The sequence below is a fragment of the Carassius gibelio genome, chromosome B22 (genome assembly GCF_023724105.1).
Source record: "Carassius gibelio isolate Cgi1373 ecotype wild population from Czech Republic chromosome B22, carGib1.2-hapl.c, whole genome shotgun sequence".
Classification (NCBI taxonomy): domain Eukaryota; kingdom Metazoa; phylum Chordata; class Actinopteri; order Cypriniformes; family Cyprinidae; genus Carassius; species Carassius gibelio.
Window position 1 is genome coordinate 18,380,985 of NC_068417.1, and position 17,574 is coordinate 18,398,558.

The following is a 17,574-nucleotide window of genomic DNA, read 5'->3' on the forward strand; positions in this document are numbered from 1 at the left end:
GAGAGAGAGAGAGAGAGAGAGAGATGTAATGTGTGATCATGTGAACTTATTTAATGTACTTATGTCTCTGTATTTAAATAAATTAATTTGAATGTTGATTATTTAAAGGGGTAATATGATGCGTTTTTAAAGATCATTGTTTTGTGTATTTGGAGTAACAATATGTTGACATGCTTTAATGTTCAAAAAACATATTATTTTTCTAATACTGTACATTATAGTAGGTCGTCTATGCCCACCACCACCCCACCCCCCCACCCCTCTCTCAAACACACCATTTTCTACAAAGTCCCTTCTTCTGAAAAGCGCAGTCTGCTCTGATTGGCCAACTGACCAAGTGTATTGTGATTGGCTGAACACTGCAAGCACTCATCAGAAATGTAACGCACCTTTACATAATCGCGAACTTCATCTTTCAAAATAAATGTAAAGACAGTATAATATCCTTAGTTTTATCATCCGTTAAAGCCTGAAAGGAGCGTGACAGACCCTGTGATGAAGCTCATATGTGTTTGCAGTATATACAAGCCACAAACAGTTAAGAAAGCTGACTCCACTGTGTGACCCTATCTCTCACACACACAAAATACACAAAACTCCACGTTTGAACAGTCAATAGCAAAAAATGTACATAAAATCATCTTCCAAATAAAACATTTCATTGCCAGTTTTCTTGACCATACAAGCTTAAAAAAACAGGACAGAAAAAAAACAACTAAAATCTTATTTTCAAACATTAAACATTAAAAACAATCAATCAAAAATTTAAAACAATCAATCAAACTGATAATAGGAGTTGGTCAAGATCAGGATTTCATTTTCTAAACCAGACTGGAGATCATGGAATAGACTGATATATAATGTTTTGAACCAATGGAAGTGACCGAAATAAACATATTGTTTATTCTTGTTTTATAATACAAGGTACATTACTGTTTAGTGAATTTCCACTCTAGTCCAGCTCTTCTGGATCTGATGTCATAAACTAGTACAACAACAGCAGCAACAGCAGCCACTCCCACCACAGCAGAGACGACCAATCGGATCACAGCTTCAGCCGTTTGACTCCAGTAGTAGTCACAATCTGTAGAAAGAATAGATACTTCTTTTAAACTGCATTAATTTCTTTCAAATTGACTTTGACATGTCTCCTCTTACAGTGAACACTGCGAAAAAAGTTTCACTGATATCCCCACTGTTACCTGAACATGTCTGACAGAGTTGATCGATGTCCAGATGTGTGGTCTGGGTGCTGACAGGATTTTTAATCACACAGCTGTAGGTGTTTATATCCTGATACTCCACCTCCAGAGGAAGAGAGAGACTGATCCTGAAATCAGACTCACTGATGCTGGACAATAAACTGTTTCCTTTGTACCAGGAGAGAGTCACGTGACTCACATTCACCACTGAACACAACAGCACACTTTTCAACTCTAATGATGATGATGATGATGATGATGATGATGATGATGATGATGATGAACACTGAGGAGAGTATCTGGTGATGACAGGAACAGGCACAGGAGCTGGAGAGTAAATATACATATAAATCCAAGAATAAGCACAACTGACAGTAGTTAATATAAAATGAAGTACTGTTTGCATCTGTAATACTCACCATAAACAGTGACAATGAATTTTAAGGCCTTATTTGCAACATTTAGTTCATAAACTCCAGTGTGTTCATTATTGATGTTTGTGATGGTGAGATCTCCAGTCTGTCTGTCGAGCTGCAGTCTGTCTCTGAATACCGTGTGACTGGTTAACAAAGTCCTGCTCGATCCAAACCTCCACTCGATGTCTTGATCGGCCTGTCTTTCAGTAAAACCAGTCCGGAGAGTGAACGACTCTCCCTCCATCGCTGACACGATCTCATTTGCAGCGCCTAGAGATCAAAATTAAATGTTAATGTTAAACGTGAACTTAAACGTTTAAAAATTATATATATATATTATTAGCTCATCTGTCCATAAATACATTTATAACACACCAATCAGAGGTAGAATACATAAACAGAACAAAACAAGCTTGTGAATCATTTTCTCAAGGAGTTTAAGATCTCTTCAGTGGCTGGTCCGTTAATGTAAGAAAAAAAAAAACACTGCATGAAATACAACAGAATCGCATTGTTTCTTGATCTTAAATAGTACTGTGTGTAGATAACTTGCAGTGAGACATGGAGATAAAAACTCCACCCACTCACAGAGAGAGAGAAAAAAACCTCAAGCGCGTGTGATTAGGCATTAACACGTCAGCAGCGACTGGGTTTGTGGTTCAGTTTCACATCTTGCTTCATATCTCTAGCCACCATAAAATAGTTTCCACAGTAACAAGCTTTGTTCCTGATATATATTTAATAGCGATTTAAAGAGTAGAGATTTGTTACACACAGCTAGCAGTAGGCTAAGTATCTTAATGGACAAACTAAGCGCATTTAGTTTGTTTAAAATCAAATCTGACTGTTTATGCATTCACTACTTTGTTTCAATTTAGGCTATTTATTGTGTGCACATTGGAGATCTGTCATTACCAAAATCTGTGTTTTGATCAGCAGTCTGTCTCTGAATATCGTGATCTTGTCTTAGAAACCACCTCTATTTTGATTATACGAATTCTGCTCGATCTAAAGCACCGCCGCCACTCGATCGTATTGCTCTGCATTTCAGTGAGACCAGTACGGAGAGTGAAAGAATCTCCCTGCATCGCTAAACGGGAATATTATTTCTTTATTTTTTTGGTCTCAGAGGCTGGAGATCAGAATTATATGTATATGTAAAAGTAAACCTAAATATTTAGCTAATTTAATTATTTCAACCATTTTGGCTTATGTGCTAACACTAAGGCCATGAATAGCCTACATTTATTACTCACCAATCAGAGGAGGAAAAAAACAACAGAACAAAATCAGAGGAAATAAACAACAGAACCAAAAAAAAAAAAAGATCTTCGTTTGAGGTCATTTAGTGGCTGATGAGCTCTGAAAAAAAAAAAAAAAAAAAAAAACTGATGTCAATTTCAAGACAGAATGACATGTTTACATTTACATTTAGTCATTTAGTAGACGCTTTTATCCAAAAAAAAAAAAAAACGTACAAATGAGGACAATGGAAGCAATCAAAACAACAAAAAAAGCACTGATATATAAGTGCTATTACAAGTCTCAGTTAGCTAAAACGTGGTACACATAGCAAGGGCTTTTAACACTGTTTCATTATCTTTGGGGGGGGGGGTGTACAATGCTGTTCCATGCATTCAGAGTTGTTTGCACCGTTAAAGAGTTGGATTCTCAAGTTAAGCATGTACAAAGTTTCATAAAACTATTTGAATGTATGACAAGTTTCGGACAAGTTTAAATCACGGCGCTTCATGACGTAGACAAGGGTGGAACTCCTAATATGGGCATTTCTCCCGGAAAAACACGGCTGCGCATGCGTTGACCAGAGCAAGAGCAGACTGCGCCCATCAACATGCTTCGCCCATGGCGCACCTCCAGGAGCTCAGCTTTTTCCAGAGAGAATCACAAAGCTGTGTCTTTCTTTCATAAATATGATAAAACTAAAGATATTTTGAAGATGTGAAGGATAAAGGTACAAAAGATTAACATGAGATTGGGTGACACCGTGTGTGTTATGCCCCCTTTAAATAGGGTGTGTGGCCTAGATAACCTGCGGTGTAGTCATCAGACTGAAGGTTTGGAATCTAAGGTAGCTTTCGACATGTCAAACATCCAATCAGTTTGTTTCATTCATCATCACATTTCGAGGCATGGAAATGTCGCCACAATAACAGTCCGGTGTGTAAACTCTTGGACATATTTTAAAGATTCTATGCCGCCAACTTTAAATATTTCACATACTTTTGAAAATCCTGCATTTAGTTGATCCTGATAAGCGCTCGTTGACACAGTTGTAAACACTAGTATTTCTTCTTTCGTGAGGGGGTTTGGTGCCACGGTATCTTTGTTTCCAGGCAGAACTTTAAAGAACACGACACACACGTCTCGCAGAAATCCTGTAGAATTCAACAAATCTGATGAGGACTTCGACACTCCTGAAGCGTTTCCACTTTTGTGTGCCATATGCATCAGACGTTCATCCAACAGTCAGTGGGTGTGATGTCTGAGGCTGAGACTACCTGCGATGAGACAAGCAGATCTTAAAAAAAAATCTTCAGCCAACTTCTGTGAAGTCTGGCTTTATACCCCTTTACCCTTTAGAACCACAAATGCATACCAATGCATGAATTTTGTTTGATGGATATCTAATCTAACTGTTTATGCATTCACTTATAATGTAGCCTTTCTGTTTTGAGTGGAAGGAAAGTGTTTGTCTTGAAGGAAAATAATCTCTTGTTTTTGCACGTAAATAAACCGCACTCATGCAAAAGGAGCGAGACGTTTGTCCACTCAACAGAAGCCACATTCATCTGATTCAGTTTTCCACTTAACTGATGTGAATTAAACCACAGCAGGTTTCACTTTGACTCAGAAACTGAGCTGCTAGAGCCTCAAAAGCATTCAATGCGAACTGTAGTAAGTGTTTTTATTCCTAAAGTACAGCTGTTTTGAGGGGATGAGATTCATGTAAGAAGGCTTTCATACACACTACACGCTCAAACAAATAGTTCACACTTTCTTTTTCTCTTGATTGTCCTCTCTTCCTCTGGCTTCTCTTTGCTTTTAATTACATGCACTATTTTGTGAGTGAACTTGGTTTATCCGTTTTAGACCCACGGCCATATCCTGCAGAGTTTCTCACTTGCCAGATGCAAAGTGACCCTTAATGTTGTTTAATTTTAAAATTTTACTGTTGTGCTTATCTCTTCTTTTTTTTTCTCTTAAAACAATCAGACGGTGACAGACTACTTTCTCTTTTGTGGGAATGGGTGGGGAATTGAATCTATATGGAACTTTCTGTTAAACCAATATAGTAGAAATAAAAACATTTCGTGAACAAATTTGAATTTAATGTGATGTCTTATTATATATATATATATATATATATATATATATTAGGGATGCACCGAAATGAAAATTCTTGGCCGATACCGAAAACCGAAAAAGAGAAAACCAAGGCCGAAAACCGAAACCGAAACACCGAAAGAAATTATGCCAATTATTAGTACCATTGCATTTATTGCTATGACCGTGTACTAACTTTACTAAAATTAAGACATTGCAATTGCATAAATTAATAAAGTTTCAAAGATAATTACAATTACATAACTTATAAAAAAAATTAAAAAAAAAATACATAATTACAAATGATGCAAATATTTATTAAGCATATTGCAACAATGCACAGTATGAAATAAAATTCAAACCAAAAATGAATCCCTCTCATGTGTATATTAAATAATAATGTACTGGCCTACTGGCCTGCAGAAAGATTTTAAAATGAACAGTTCTCTCATAAAAACAAAGTGCATTTAGGTGAAGTGCATTTGAAATTGTTCTCTGTAGGACTAGAAAGTGCATCACTTCTCCAGTATAGGCAAGACTGTTATCACTTCTGGGGATGGGGACTTCAGACAGATAACCATCTAGCTGTTGAGCAGTTGAGCTTGTCATCTGCCTGACATTTGAGAAATATTTGAGAGAGTGTATTTAAATAGGGCCAGGGCATAAATAAACATTTTTATCAAATTAAAGCAGAAATCTAGCAGAAAATCTAGCATAAATATGGCTACAATCTGATATTATGTATGTACATATGTTTGTGTGTGTGTGTGTATATATATATATATATATATATATATATATATATATATATATATATATATATAGTAGCCTAAGAACAAAATAGCCAACGTATTATTATTATTTGAGGCACTTTCTTGCAGAATTCCACTGAACATATCAGACAACGATGGTGCATGCCACTCATCTGGTGCAGAGACGAGTCTTTTCTGCGCTCTGATCTGTCTCCTGCACTTGGCGCTTCTCCGTCTCCACGCGGGTTCTCCGCATCCAGCGCGGCCTGGATCATTTCTCGTGCGCGCTGCCTTATTTCCGCATACAAGTAATGGTCATTATAACGCGGATCAAGCACATTCGCGATGAAGTGCAGAGGATCCGAAAAGATCTCAGTGAGACGTGTGCTAACAGACTCTATAAGACTGTACTTTTCTTTGTTTTTACTTCGTGGTCCGTCTTAATCTCTTTATTAGGAGACGTTTTAGTGCTGCGAATAAAGGAAAACGAAGTGAGAGAATGTTCTCACTGGTGTTAAGTGAATGTCGCGGGGAGCTCGTGGTCTGCACGTTCAGGTCGCGGTTTCTGTTTGCGTCATCACAACATTTCGGCCGTGTTGTTTCGGTGATAAAAGTCTATCGGCCGAAAACCGAAAAGGCCATTTTCGGCCGAAAATTTTCGGTGGCCGAAATTTCGGTGCATCCCTAATATATATATATAAAATGTATTTTTTATTTAATTTTTTTTTTTTTTTCGACACAACTTTCCACATTTACCACCATCTAGTGGCTAATAATATGCAGCAGATCACAAACCTCGAATAAAAAAGGATTTCATAATTTCGATCTAGTCAAGATTCTCTTTGGAAGATTTCGAAATAGCAATTACGCGACACACCCGCTTTCTGGAGAAAACACGTGACTAGGGAGGTTTGATAAGTCCATCATCAGCGCACTGAATCAATGCTGTTGTAGTTCAGACGCGATCAGAAGCGACATCAATATGATGAATAATACATTCATTTTTTGGGTTTTATTACTCGTGAACGGTGAGTAAAAAGTTTATTTGTTATGTTAATTTAACATTTTCGTTTTCAATACGAATCCTGTTACTGCTACTGCCTATGTCTTGCAGGATGTAGCCTTAGTAATCCTGGAGACCTTGATTGATTAGCTTGTTCAGGTTTTTGATTAGGGTTAGAGCTAAACTCTGCAGGACAGCTGCACTCCAGGACCCACGCTGCCTCTCCCTGCTTTAAGGGTGTTTTTGGAGTAAGTTGTTTGTGCCCGTGTGTATGTGTGTGTGTGTGTGTGTGTGTGTGTGTGTGTGTGTGTGTGCGCGCGCGTGTGTTTAGTAGTGAACACTAGAGGGCGCTGGCGGTCTTTTATATTATGAGTGTTAGTATTTTACATAGAAAACTGTCTGCAACTCGAATGCGTGTACTATTTAAACGAAAGAGAACAGAAAAACAGAAGTAAGTCACTCTCTCAATCAGTAAGTCAGTTTTTTTGGACTTGAGCCGGGTTGAGTTACTGTCTCTCTCATTCAGGGCACGGCCTACTAATAAAAGTATGCACATTTTCCATAAACTACCATCAAGCTTATAATTATGGCTATTGTTGCTGTTGCAACCTGTATTTGCAACATTAGGCCAGTTTAGGTTGGGCTGTTTTTGCGTTTTACTTGTGAAGAATAAGTTATGTCATCCCAAACCCCAGTGTTTATTTCATAATGTAAAATATGAAATATTTTAAAATGAATAAAATGAATGCATCATTGTGCCAGTGCCACTTCTTCAGTCTTAGTGTGTCTAGAGTGTGAAATAAAATTAAATAAAATTAAAAAAAGAACAAAGAAAGAAAAAAGTGTATTAAGGGACTGAGTTTAAGCTCAGTAAAATGACTTTGAGAGTTTTATGGTGATTAGATTATGATTATTATAAATAGAGAATTATAAGATTATAAATAGATTATAAAGATTATAAACAAATACACAGATCTCTTTTGCTGTATTTGTTATAGTGATTAGTGTTGCTTTTATTTTACTGAGACACAAAATGTAATTTATCATTGCACAAGAGCATGTAACATTCTGCAAGAATATAGTTAGTTCAGAGACTGACCTTAAATGAGCTCGTAATATCCCATCCCATGAAAAGGGTCGATAACTGCTCAAACTCATGAAACTATATTGTCTCATATATAGTGTAATGTTGTCATTTCCAAGTACAAGCACAGGAATAGAGCTGTTAACAAACAATATATTGCCTGAGAACTTGCTGTCATTAATATACTGTATTTAGAGCACAAATATTACAATACAATTGTGTATGTTTGTATATATTTGTTTGTTTCTGTTTGTTCTTCAGGTGTGTATGGTGTTGAAGCAGATGAAGTGTTGTCCGTATCAGTGATGGAGGGAGATTCAGTCACTCTACACACTGATGTTACTGAAGTACCGAAGGATAGAAACATAATATGGAAGTTTGGTGATGAAATCATTGCTAAAATGAATGAAGCAGGTGCAACTTCCTCTACGGTAGATGGCCCCGGTGCAATATTCAAAGACAGACTGAATCTGGACAGACAGACTGGATCTCTGACCATCACAAACATCAGAACTGAACACATTGGAAATTATAGTGTAGACATCAGGGGCATAACTGCAACATTGAAGACATTTCAAGTAACTGTTCATGGTGAGTAACTCATTTCAGTCACCTGAGGACAGTTTAGATGCTGCGGAATGGTTATTTTTATCCATTTATTTATTTAATGAAGAGATAAAAACAACAGCAGTAACTGGCTAAAACGAGTGTAGTGTGCTAATGCTAATTCAGAGCAAAATGTAAGTCTTTAAAAATACTTTACATTATCCAGTGCGGTATGTTATTTTTGTCAACATTATAAAGAGAGAAGCCTATGTTTCCATGTGTTAAAAAAATTAATTTTGTACTGAATTCATTTATCTTTTTTTAATGCATTTATGTTACCTTTTTTTAACTACATGACAAGTTACTTCTTAGGTATGTTCTAACTCTTAAGAAAAAAAGAAAAGAAAAAAAAAAACAGATTAGGTGTGTTTTAACCCTTTCTGGAATTTTGTATTTTATAAGCAATAAAAAGAAAAAATGAAAAAAAAAAAAAAAAACTGTAGTTGTACCAACCTTCCCAGAGTCCTCTGCACATGTATATTTCAACTGTTATTGTATGAAAATTGCTTTGATCATTAAGCAGTATTCTGTTCTGTTCTCCACATGTGTTTGTTGTTGAGACAGATGTTGAGGAGTCAGTGTTAGTGATGGAGGGAGATTCTGTCACTCTACACACTGATGTTACAAAAATACAGGGATCTGATCAGATTGTGTGGAAGTTTGAAGATCAAGTCATCCCTATCACTAACTTAACCTTTTAACTGTCGCCCCCACTGGTTGAGTTCAAACACAAACCTGACCTACACAAACTAAAACACTCACACTTCATGAACTCTTTATACTACAGGCATAACTGAAGTCTCCCTAGAAAGATGATTGTTGACCATTTGTTGCACAGTAGTCAGAATTAATTATATTCATACAGAAAAAGAGTAAGAGAGACTCAACCTTCTAGAACACAATCATCCATAATTTTCAAATAAAATATATTTGGGAATTAATGTATGAAAATGTGCAAGAGCATCTTAAAAAGCGTTCACATTTAAGGCACAAGTGTGAACAGACTATAATGTGAATTTGAAGAGGCCCCACTAAATATGAGGTACAACTATGAGCATCCAGAGTGACTCTGACTCTGAGAATGGTCTGAATGACTGACCAATCAGCGCTGCAGAAAGAATGCAGAGGGCGGGGTAATCTGTATGTGAGACCAGCAAACAAGATAATGCCTCTGTTATACCTCATAGAGTGCATACTTTTGTGTAGAAATGACAGGAATTATAAATAATTTCGGAATATGTTACACAAACAATGCAGATTTAGTCTATAGTCGATATTGCTCTTATAATAACACTTTTTGGACCAAAGTTATTTATTAATTTTGCGGTTAAAACTACACATATATTTGAATATTTATGTTGTCCGTCATCGTCATTGGACTAAAATACGTAAGAACTCTCAGATTCAATGTTACCTGTATTGTTGCGATATCTTGGTATGAATTAAAATGAGGTTTTGGTTGTGAAATTGTGGCCATAAATATTGAAGCTTGAGACTTCAGACTTTCTTAATGTCATATGCTTGTCAGCGTTGATTAGGGTTTTAATAGTAAAAGAATGCAGTAAACGTTAACAAACAAACGTTGGAACCATCGATGGTCTCGAGCAAGTTAATGGATTAAACAGCGCTGACTCGAGATGGAGTAACATTCATCTGAATGATCAGACCCGAGATCTCACCATCAGAAACATCCGAAGAGATCAGTCTGGAGTTTATAAGGTGGAGGCCAACGCCATCAGCATGATTTTACACAGGAAATTACGTATTAATATAAGTGGTGAGTAGATTATACTTTCTATAAATGTTAAATTTTAGAGTCATGTTATTCTGTAAAGACTACTAGTAGGCCTAGGCTAAGCAACATTGAATATAGACAGGGCAAGACTTTATTATCATTAATTATTTAGGCTATTTATTTATTTTTTTTAGGTAGGGTGGGGTAGTTTTAGTTTGCTTCTCTGGTGCCAGTCATTAAAATGTTTACACTTACAAATATTTTAAACACTTATATATTATACACTTTCAAAGATCTAAACAATATTAAAATAAAAACAACCAAAATAAAACACCTGGCCATCTACCAACTTTAGAGAGAACAGTGCTGTTTGAGTGTGTATTTTTCTCAGAATCCACTGGAAGGGATTTCTGAGCCTGAAGCGCCCCCTAGAGGATAAATACATTACTAATCTTGCTGTGATTACAATAAAGTGGATGCTTTTGAAATACCGCTGCCTTATATATATATATATATAATTATTTTTTTTCTGTAAACATACAACAATGTAATCTAGCAAAAATGAATCTAAATAGAATTTTACATTTACATTTTGAACACACTTTTATCCAAAGCTACTTACAAATGAAGGCAATGGAAGCAATCAAAATCAACAAAAGAGCAATGATATGCAAATGTATAATTTTAACTATATAATAAATAAAAAAGAAAACAGATAGAATAGAAAACCAATGGAGCTAGCTCCTGTTAGAGGCCTTTTTTGATTTTGTATACTAAATAAATAAAAAAAATCAGATAGTATAAAAAATAACTAGATAGTGGTAGTTCTATTTTTCTAACAAGCGGTTCGTAAATGAATAGAGTGCAAGTCTAAAAGGAGCACTTTTTGAAGAATAGAATTAGAACAGAGATTTGAAAAGCTTTTCTTGGTTGTTTCCAGGTGTGTTTAGTGCTGACGGGGTGAAGCCAATGTCAGAGAGGAATGGAGATACTGTCACTCTACAGACTCGCATTACTGATATAACAGGAGACGATGTGATCGAGTGGACGTTCGGACCCCAAAACACTTCTGTAGTAAAAACTGACCGAGAAAATAGACGGATAATATATAATGAACATGATGTGAGATTTACAAACAAACTGCAATTGGATATTAAAACTGGAGATCTCAAAATCAGCAACTTCAAGACTGATGTCGCAGGAGTTTATCACATAAAGATCATCAAAAGAACATATGCCATAGAGAAGAGCTTCAGCGTTACTGTCAGTGGTGAGTACTTCAAGTCTTTCAAAAGGAAAGTCTCATTTAGATTTGTGCTTTGTGAGTCGGGTTATATAGTGTTGATGGTTCTAGTGTATGTTAAAGATCAGACACACATTCACATTAATGACTGTCTCTCTCTATCATTACAGCTCAGTCTGGTGCTCCTTCAGGGATATGTGGGGCTGGTGTCGGTCTGGTAGTTTGGGCTGTAACTGTGTTTTTTGCTGCAAGAACTATAAGCAACGAAGGCAAAGGTGTAAGTATTTCATGCAAATCATACAGCAAGCTAAACATTATTTAGTCTTTGAAGGAAGTGATAAATAATAAGTGTAATAATAAGTGTAATAATAATGTAAAAGTGTGTAATTTAAGTATGATTACTGTTAAAAGGACTATTATAACTATTATTTATTAATTGCTATTTTCTTATTATTTATAGTTGTTTTACTATTGTTATACTTTTGACTTTTATAACAGGTTTCAGTGAATATAAAGTGAATCACTCACAGGATCAGCATGAAGATGAGAAGCAACAGTTCGTAAACACTGTAACAGTATAAACTTAGACTTTGCATGACATAATAATCAGCTTTTAATTAGTTTTTATATGTTTATATTTATCACATATAAACATATTTTCCCCTCATGTTTGACTACTAGAAAAAAGGGAACACTATAGTCTGAAATGTTTAAGTTGCAGAACTATTCAAGACTTGGTCTGATTAAATAGGTTAAAAATATTCTCATTGTAAACCAGCAGGGTTTGGTTGCCTGAAAATGTTTTCTCTTCATAGTTTAAAATTCGTATCTTATTTGCATGGGGATTTGTTAATCTTATTTGCATGGGGATTTGTGAAAGGTGAAAAGTATCAAATTCTGTTCCATTCTTATGAAGGTTTATGTGCATGTGGTGTTCATACATATAGATCTATGTACAAAAACACAATAAAGCCAATCAAACCTGATAAAACTTAGACTGTTTTATGGTGTCAGAGAGAACTGTGTGGATGGCGTGCTGCATGTTCTGTCAAATATTGCTGTTGATGATGGACTCACTACAGTGAAGCTGTTTTATGGAAATTATGGCAGTAAATATGTGACATTCTGTGAGATATATTCTGCAGTGGGGTGTTTTTTCATGTTGTAGGGATTTTTTTTTTTTTTGTTCCTTTATTTAGTTTTTAATTTCATTGACTTTGAATTGCAATGATTAAATGTGGATCAAGTGTTTTAACAAAGATTCTGTGCTCACTGGTTGCAAGTCATAAGGATAAGATCTTTGTTCTCAGTTCCTGTGGTTTATTTTCAACATCTTGTGTTCACTGGTTTTATAGGCCTGTCTGAACAAGATAAACGGAACCTCTACCTGATTTCCAAATTCACAAATGAAGTAAATTGAAAAACAGATTTGACTCAAGTTTACACAGTAACACAAACAGCGGATCTTCAGTTTTATATACTGCACTGCATAAAATGAAATGTAAAAAAAGTTTTAATCTGTCCCCTAGCGTCAGGAATATCTGTGTCATCATCAGCAAATAGCACATGTACATCTTGTATGTAATTGTTTTATGCAGTGTGCAGTGCTGGGTGTCAGTACAGAATTTAATAATGTAACTGTAAATTTCCTTGTATAACTAGATTTTACACATTGCACAAATCATTGAAAAATTCCTCTGATAATGATGGTTGAGCGTTAACTGATCAACACAAACATCATCATAACCAAAAATGTTGGATCTTATTAACCTCAGATTGCCAACAATAGACGAGAATCATTATACAAGAAACTTCTCTCTCCAGTGAGTAGCTTAGATTTGCTTCTAAACTATAATATATAATGTACACTATATATTATATGTCTTTGTGTGTGTGTGTGTGTGTGTGTGTGTGTGTGTGTGTGTGTGTGTGCGCACACACACACACACACACACACACACACACAACACAAACTGTGCGTGAGAAGTCTGACTGGTTCACCATCAAAAAAAAAAAAAAAAAAAAAAAAAACCTTGTCAGATTAAGTGACGTTGACGGCCGACAAAAGGTGGCGCTAATGCAATCTATTTTTGCTTATAAGACACCAAAACTGCGAAGGAACTGTTGTGAAAGTGAAAGTGAAAGTCGTGACATTTGCCATGTATGGTAGCTAACCCATACTCGGAATCGGTGCCCAGTTGTTGCCAAGTGAATTGGGATAGTTTAAAACTGTTGCCGTAATTAACAAACGTGATATTTAGCCCCTGGAATGCAAATTTACCATGTAAAAAATGTGATTGGGCTAGTTTTGAGTAGAATTTTAGCCGGATTTTTGTAAAAACCTGGCAACCCTGCGCAAAGGAGAGTGTGGGCTCGTGATGGCAAGCAAACGACGTAAAGATAAAGGCGGTTAGGAGAAGATAACAAGAAAAAAAGGCTCACAGTTACATTAGGTTATCTTTGCCCGCCACTCACTATACATAGCATAGCCTATAGCACTATAGCTTGTAGTGTCTGACATGATTATTCAAATCATTCATAAAGAGACAGCAGCGGTTTTACAACGGGTTACATTTGAGAGCTATTGAGTTAGAATTTTTTTTTTAAATGAATTAGATATATAAGGTGATTAGTATGATATGACACACACACACACACACACACAGAGAGAGAGAGAAAGAGAGAGACAGACATGAATACTCAAGTTAAAGAATTCTGTTGTTTCAGGTTTCTAATCTAGGTCTGTTTATAATTTTTGCATTCTGCTCTTTTTGTAGATTTCAAGTATTTTAGTTCATACAATAATGCATTTCAATCCTGTTGAATTATTATTATTATTTTATTTTTATTTTATTTTTTTGGAAAAAAATATAATATGAAATGGTTTTACTGGTTATAATAATTAAACTACAATGGCGCCTTTTGGACTCTACTGTTAATTAGTCACCTTCTGGCTTTTGTTAAAGCCACTAAATCCTTACGCCCCAAAACACACTACAGGAAACCATTATTTAATGGTTTTAATGGTAAAATTTTGATGGTTTGTGGTATTTGTAGTGGAAATCATTCACACTTCTGTGAAGGTTTCTGTTTCTGTTATATATATATATATATAAAAGGTTACATGCTTATCGATACATGCTAATATAAACAATTTAGGCAAGACCAGCGGTAGGTGGGCTTTGAACTGATTTCTAAATAAATAACTTAATATTTACATATAAACCGGAGGTTGCATGTTTGAACGCAAAGGTCCACATCATTAGGCATGTATACCTGTCTGTCTGAGTGAAGATGTTTGTTGTTTTGGTCTAGGTTGCCTTTGGGATGCGGACGAACCACCTCCTCTTTCGCAGTGGTCACGTGATTGGTCCGCTTGACATGCCCATGATAACTGCGCTGAATCACTGCTTTAATTCGCGTTGGATGCGGCCAGACGTGACATCAATATGAGGAACAATCCCTTCCCTTTTGGGCTTTTTTTGTTCGCGTATGGTGGGTCAGATTTACTTCTTAAATTATTTTATTAATACTTTCGGTTTCAATATAAAACGGGAACTGAAAAGATCCATTTGCTGTTATTGTATTTACTTACATCCAGTGTTTCTTAACGTACAGACTTCTATTCTCTGTAAATAGATGATGTGATAAATCACGTTATAAATAATGACTGGTGGGTATTTGGGGGCTAAGATGGTTGCACGTTTGTTTTTGTAGGAAACAATAGATGGCGTTGACGGCATGTATTAATATTCTGCGCATCTCTATTTAGCATGAACACTGACATCACAAAAAAAAAATAGCTTTGTTGCCCTTTTTTTCTATTCAGGTGGAAACATAAAACACGTATTTGAAGTAAACCGCCATCAAACTCTTAATTATCGCTGTAGAGTAGAGCAGTTGTCACAGCCTGCTCTTTTGACAGTATGTGGGGTTGGTTTGAATTAATGTTAATACATTTTACTTCTTCAAAATAATTATGTCACCCACAACCCCCAGCCCTATTTATTTTGAGAGATTTTCATTCATTAAAGTAAATATTTTATCAAAACAGCAATATGAAAGCAATAAGACAAATACACAAGACTGATGACTGCTGGTTGGGTGTGGCCCATAGCCTATATGAAATCTTGGGCTAATGCAAAAATACAAAATCTTGATGAAGAAGAAGATACCTTCTCCTCAATGTTGGACTCTTGTTTTCCACATGACAGTTGACAGTGACAAACTAGAATATTACAAGCTTGTTGAATTAAATCTAGGGTGTAGGTCTACTTATTGTTTTTCTCTATTAACAAAGTAGAGTTTTGTCAGCTTTTGATGAATTACAACAGTGATCTTTCAGAAAAGGAAAATATCTTTATGTTCAGAGGTGTACTCATTTATGTTTTATATTGTAAAATGAAATCATATATATATATATATATATATATATATATATATATATATATATATATATATATATATATATATATATATTACAGATCGCATTAATAGCATAATCTCTGTTTAGAAATGGTTTCTGTTTGTTGTCCAGGTGTGTTTGGTGCTGATGGAGTGAAGTCAGTGTCAGTGTCAGTGATGGTGGGAGATTCTGTCACTCTACACACAGACGATACTAAAACACAGAGAGTTCTGGAACTGGTGTGGAAGATTCATGGCGAAAATAAATTCATGGCAGAGATTGATAAAGAAATAAATAAACTATCAGTACCAGGGAATGAGGAAGAACCATTCAGAGGCAGACTGAAGCTGGACAATCTGACAGATTCTCTGACCATCACAAACCTCAAAACAGCAGACTCTAGAGTTTATGAACTACAGATCAAGACCACAAAAGAGACCAAATCCAAGATATTCAATGTTGATGTCAGTGGTGAGTAACTCAATGTGATTATTAATTGTCTGTGAACAATATCCTTTGATTTAATCACAATAATCCTTTATAAATAAATTTCAGTATGCTAATAAACACTCAAGATGTTTAGAGCATTCGTAATGGATGTAAATATTTTCAGAGGAACTGTAACAGTGACCCTTTAGAAGAGTTAACACAATTATTATATTTTATTTTTGAATTTAATGGATATAGAACATAGAATGATTAAATACATAAAACTCTCCAAATGCATTTTAATGCATTGTTATGTCTTAGGTAATAAATATGTATAATTGTTAATATCAAGGGCTCACGGTTTTGCTCTTTCAGCATGGGTCAGTTAGACCCTGCTGGTTGATACAGTAACTACACCATTCTGCAAGATCATTCTTCCTTGTTATTGCATTCTGGCAAAATATTTTTTCATCATAATTTTGAAATGTACAAGTCATTTAATGTACCATTAACAATCTGGAAGGCTCTTAAAGTGAAATGACATACCTTTATTAATTATTTACATTTAATCTCTACTTTGTTAACAATTATAAAAACAATTATGTTCCATGAGAAAATATACAGGACAAGAATTATAATTACACAAAAACTAAAAACATTTACTGCTTTTTAATAGTCTATCATACCAGTTTGTATCCTAAATATTGTGAAAAACAAAACAAATATTGTACATATGGTATTCCTTTGTAAATTGGTGTGCAGGATGAAGGAGTTGCTTTACTCTAGAGATGGGATATTCATTTTCAAGTATAGTTAAAAAGATTTTACACAATATATGAAGAGAGATTATATGTAGCAGGCATCATATTCATAAAAAAAAGATAAAAAAAAAAAAAAAAAACACACAAATCATAAGTTCCACCATAAGCTGCCACTGGCTTGGCTTTGTCTGAGCTTCACGATGCGCTCAGCGCTCATCGCTGGGGACTTTAACAATGAAAACTTAAGGCAGGTCATTCCCAACTTATACAACTTATACAAAATGTATCTGTCACGACCGGGATACAAGGAGACGTGGTGAGAGATCCAAATGTGAGTACGTCTTTTATTAAGGGCAATCCAAAGAATAAACAGTCCATGCAGGGGTCAATACCAAACATCAATCCAACATAAACAAACAAGGACACAAGGTGAGAGCAGGACTAGAGACAGACGTGAATTAAACAAGGACTCCGTGACACATACTAAGACAGACCGGGTATAAATACACAGGGAGAGACAAACGCTAATGGGCAATTGACTGAGTGCAATGATTAATGACCAGTGACAGCTGAGTGCAATGATTAGACAGAGA

The 17,574-nt window shown here is 35.4% G+C and overlaps 2 protein-coding genes across 4 annotated transcripts; one reads left to right on the top strand and one right to left on the bottom strand.

Annotated features, from left to right (window-relative positions):
- Nucleotides 1-265: 265 nt before the first annotated feature.
- On the bottom strand, nt 266-4,947 carry LOC127986831 (uncharacterized). 2 transcript variants are annotated; one of them, XM_052589097.1, is made up of 5 exons: nt 3,860-4,947; nt 2,875-2,980; nt 1,622-1,888; nt 1,203-1,529; nt 266-1,084 (listed from the first exon to the last, which is right to left on the bottom strand). In XM_052589097.1, exons 3-5 carry the CDS (start codon nt 1,860-1,862, stop codon nt 930-932), a joined length of 723 nt encoding a protein of 240 aa, XP_052445057.1. In that variant the 5' UTR covers nt 1,863-1,888; nt 2,875-2,980; nt 3,860-4,947; the 3' UTR covers nt 266-929. The 2 variants fall into 2 exon arrangements, with proteins under 2 accessions (XP_052445057.1, XP_052445056.1); XM_052589096.1 differs by lacking the exons at nt 2,875-2,980; nt 3,860-4,947 and adding an exon at nt 1,994-2,153.
- Nucleotides 4,948-6,609: 1,662 nt separating this feature from the next.
- LOC127986822 (uncharacterized) lies at nt 6,610-12,400 on the top strand. 2 transcript variants are annotated; one of them, XM_052589086.1, is made up of 8 exons: nt 6,636-6,743; nt 6,830-6,966; nt 8,064-8,393; nt 8,973-9,097; nt 10,026-10,185; nt 11,084-11,413; nt 11,557-11,663; nt 11,885-12,400. In XM_052589086.1, the coding sequence occupies exons 3-8, from the start codon at nt 8,108-8,110 to the stop codon at nt 11,903-11,905; spliced, it is 1,029 nt and encodes a 342-aa protein (XP_052445046.1). In that variant the 5' UTR covers nt 6,636-6,743; nt 6,830-6,966; nt 8,064-8,107; the 3' UTR covers nt 11,906-12,400. The 2 variants fall into 2 exon arrangements, with proteins under 2 accessions (XP_052445045.1, XP_052445046.1); XM_052589085.1 differs by lacking the exon at nt 6,830-6,966 and having other exon boundaries at nt 6,610-6,743; nt 11,885-12,399.
- Nucleotides 12,401-17,574: the final 5,174 nt, after the last annotated feature.

What these genes read in the sequence shown, in the direction of transcription:
- LOC127986831 (XM_052589096.1), bottom strand. Translation starts at nt 2,042, where the DNA reads ATGATTCACAAGCTTGTTTTGTTCTGTTTATGTATTCTACCTCTGATT. An exon ending in ATTCATTGTCACTGTTTATG is followed by an intron (nt 1,530 to 1,621) that starts GTGAGTATTACA and finishes TTTACTCTCCAG; the next exon opens with CTCCTGTGCCTGTTCCTGTC. An exon ending in ACTCTGTCAGACATGTTCAG is followed by an intron (nt 1,085 to 1,202) that starts GTAACAGTGGGG and finishes TTCTTTCTACAG; the next exon opens with ATTGTGACTACTACTGGAGT.
- LOC127986822 (XM_052589085.1), top strand. Translation starts at nt 6,698, where the DNA reads ATGATGAATAATACATTCATTTTTTGGGTTTTATTACTCGTGAACG. An exon ending in ATTTCAAGTAACTGTTCATG is followed by an intron (nt 8,394 to 8,972) that starts GTGAGTAACTCA and finishes TTGTTGAGACAG; the next exon opens with ATGTTGAGGAGTCAGTGTTA. An exon ending in AAGTCATCCCTATCACTAAC is followed by an intron (nt 9,098 to 10,025) that starts TTAACCTTTTAA and finishes CAAGTTAATGGA; the next exon opens with TTAAACAGCGCTGACTCGAG.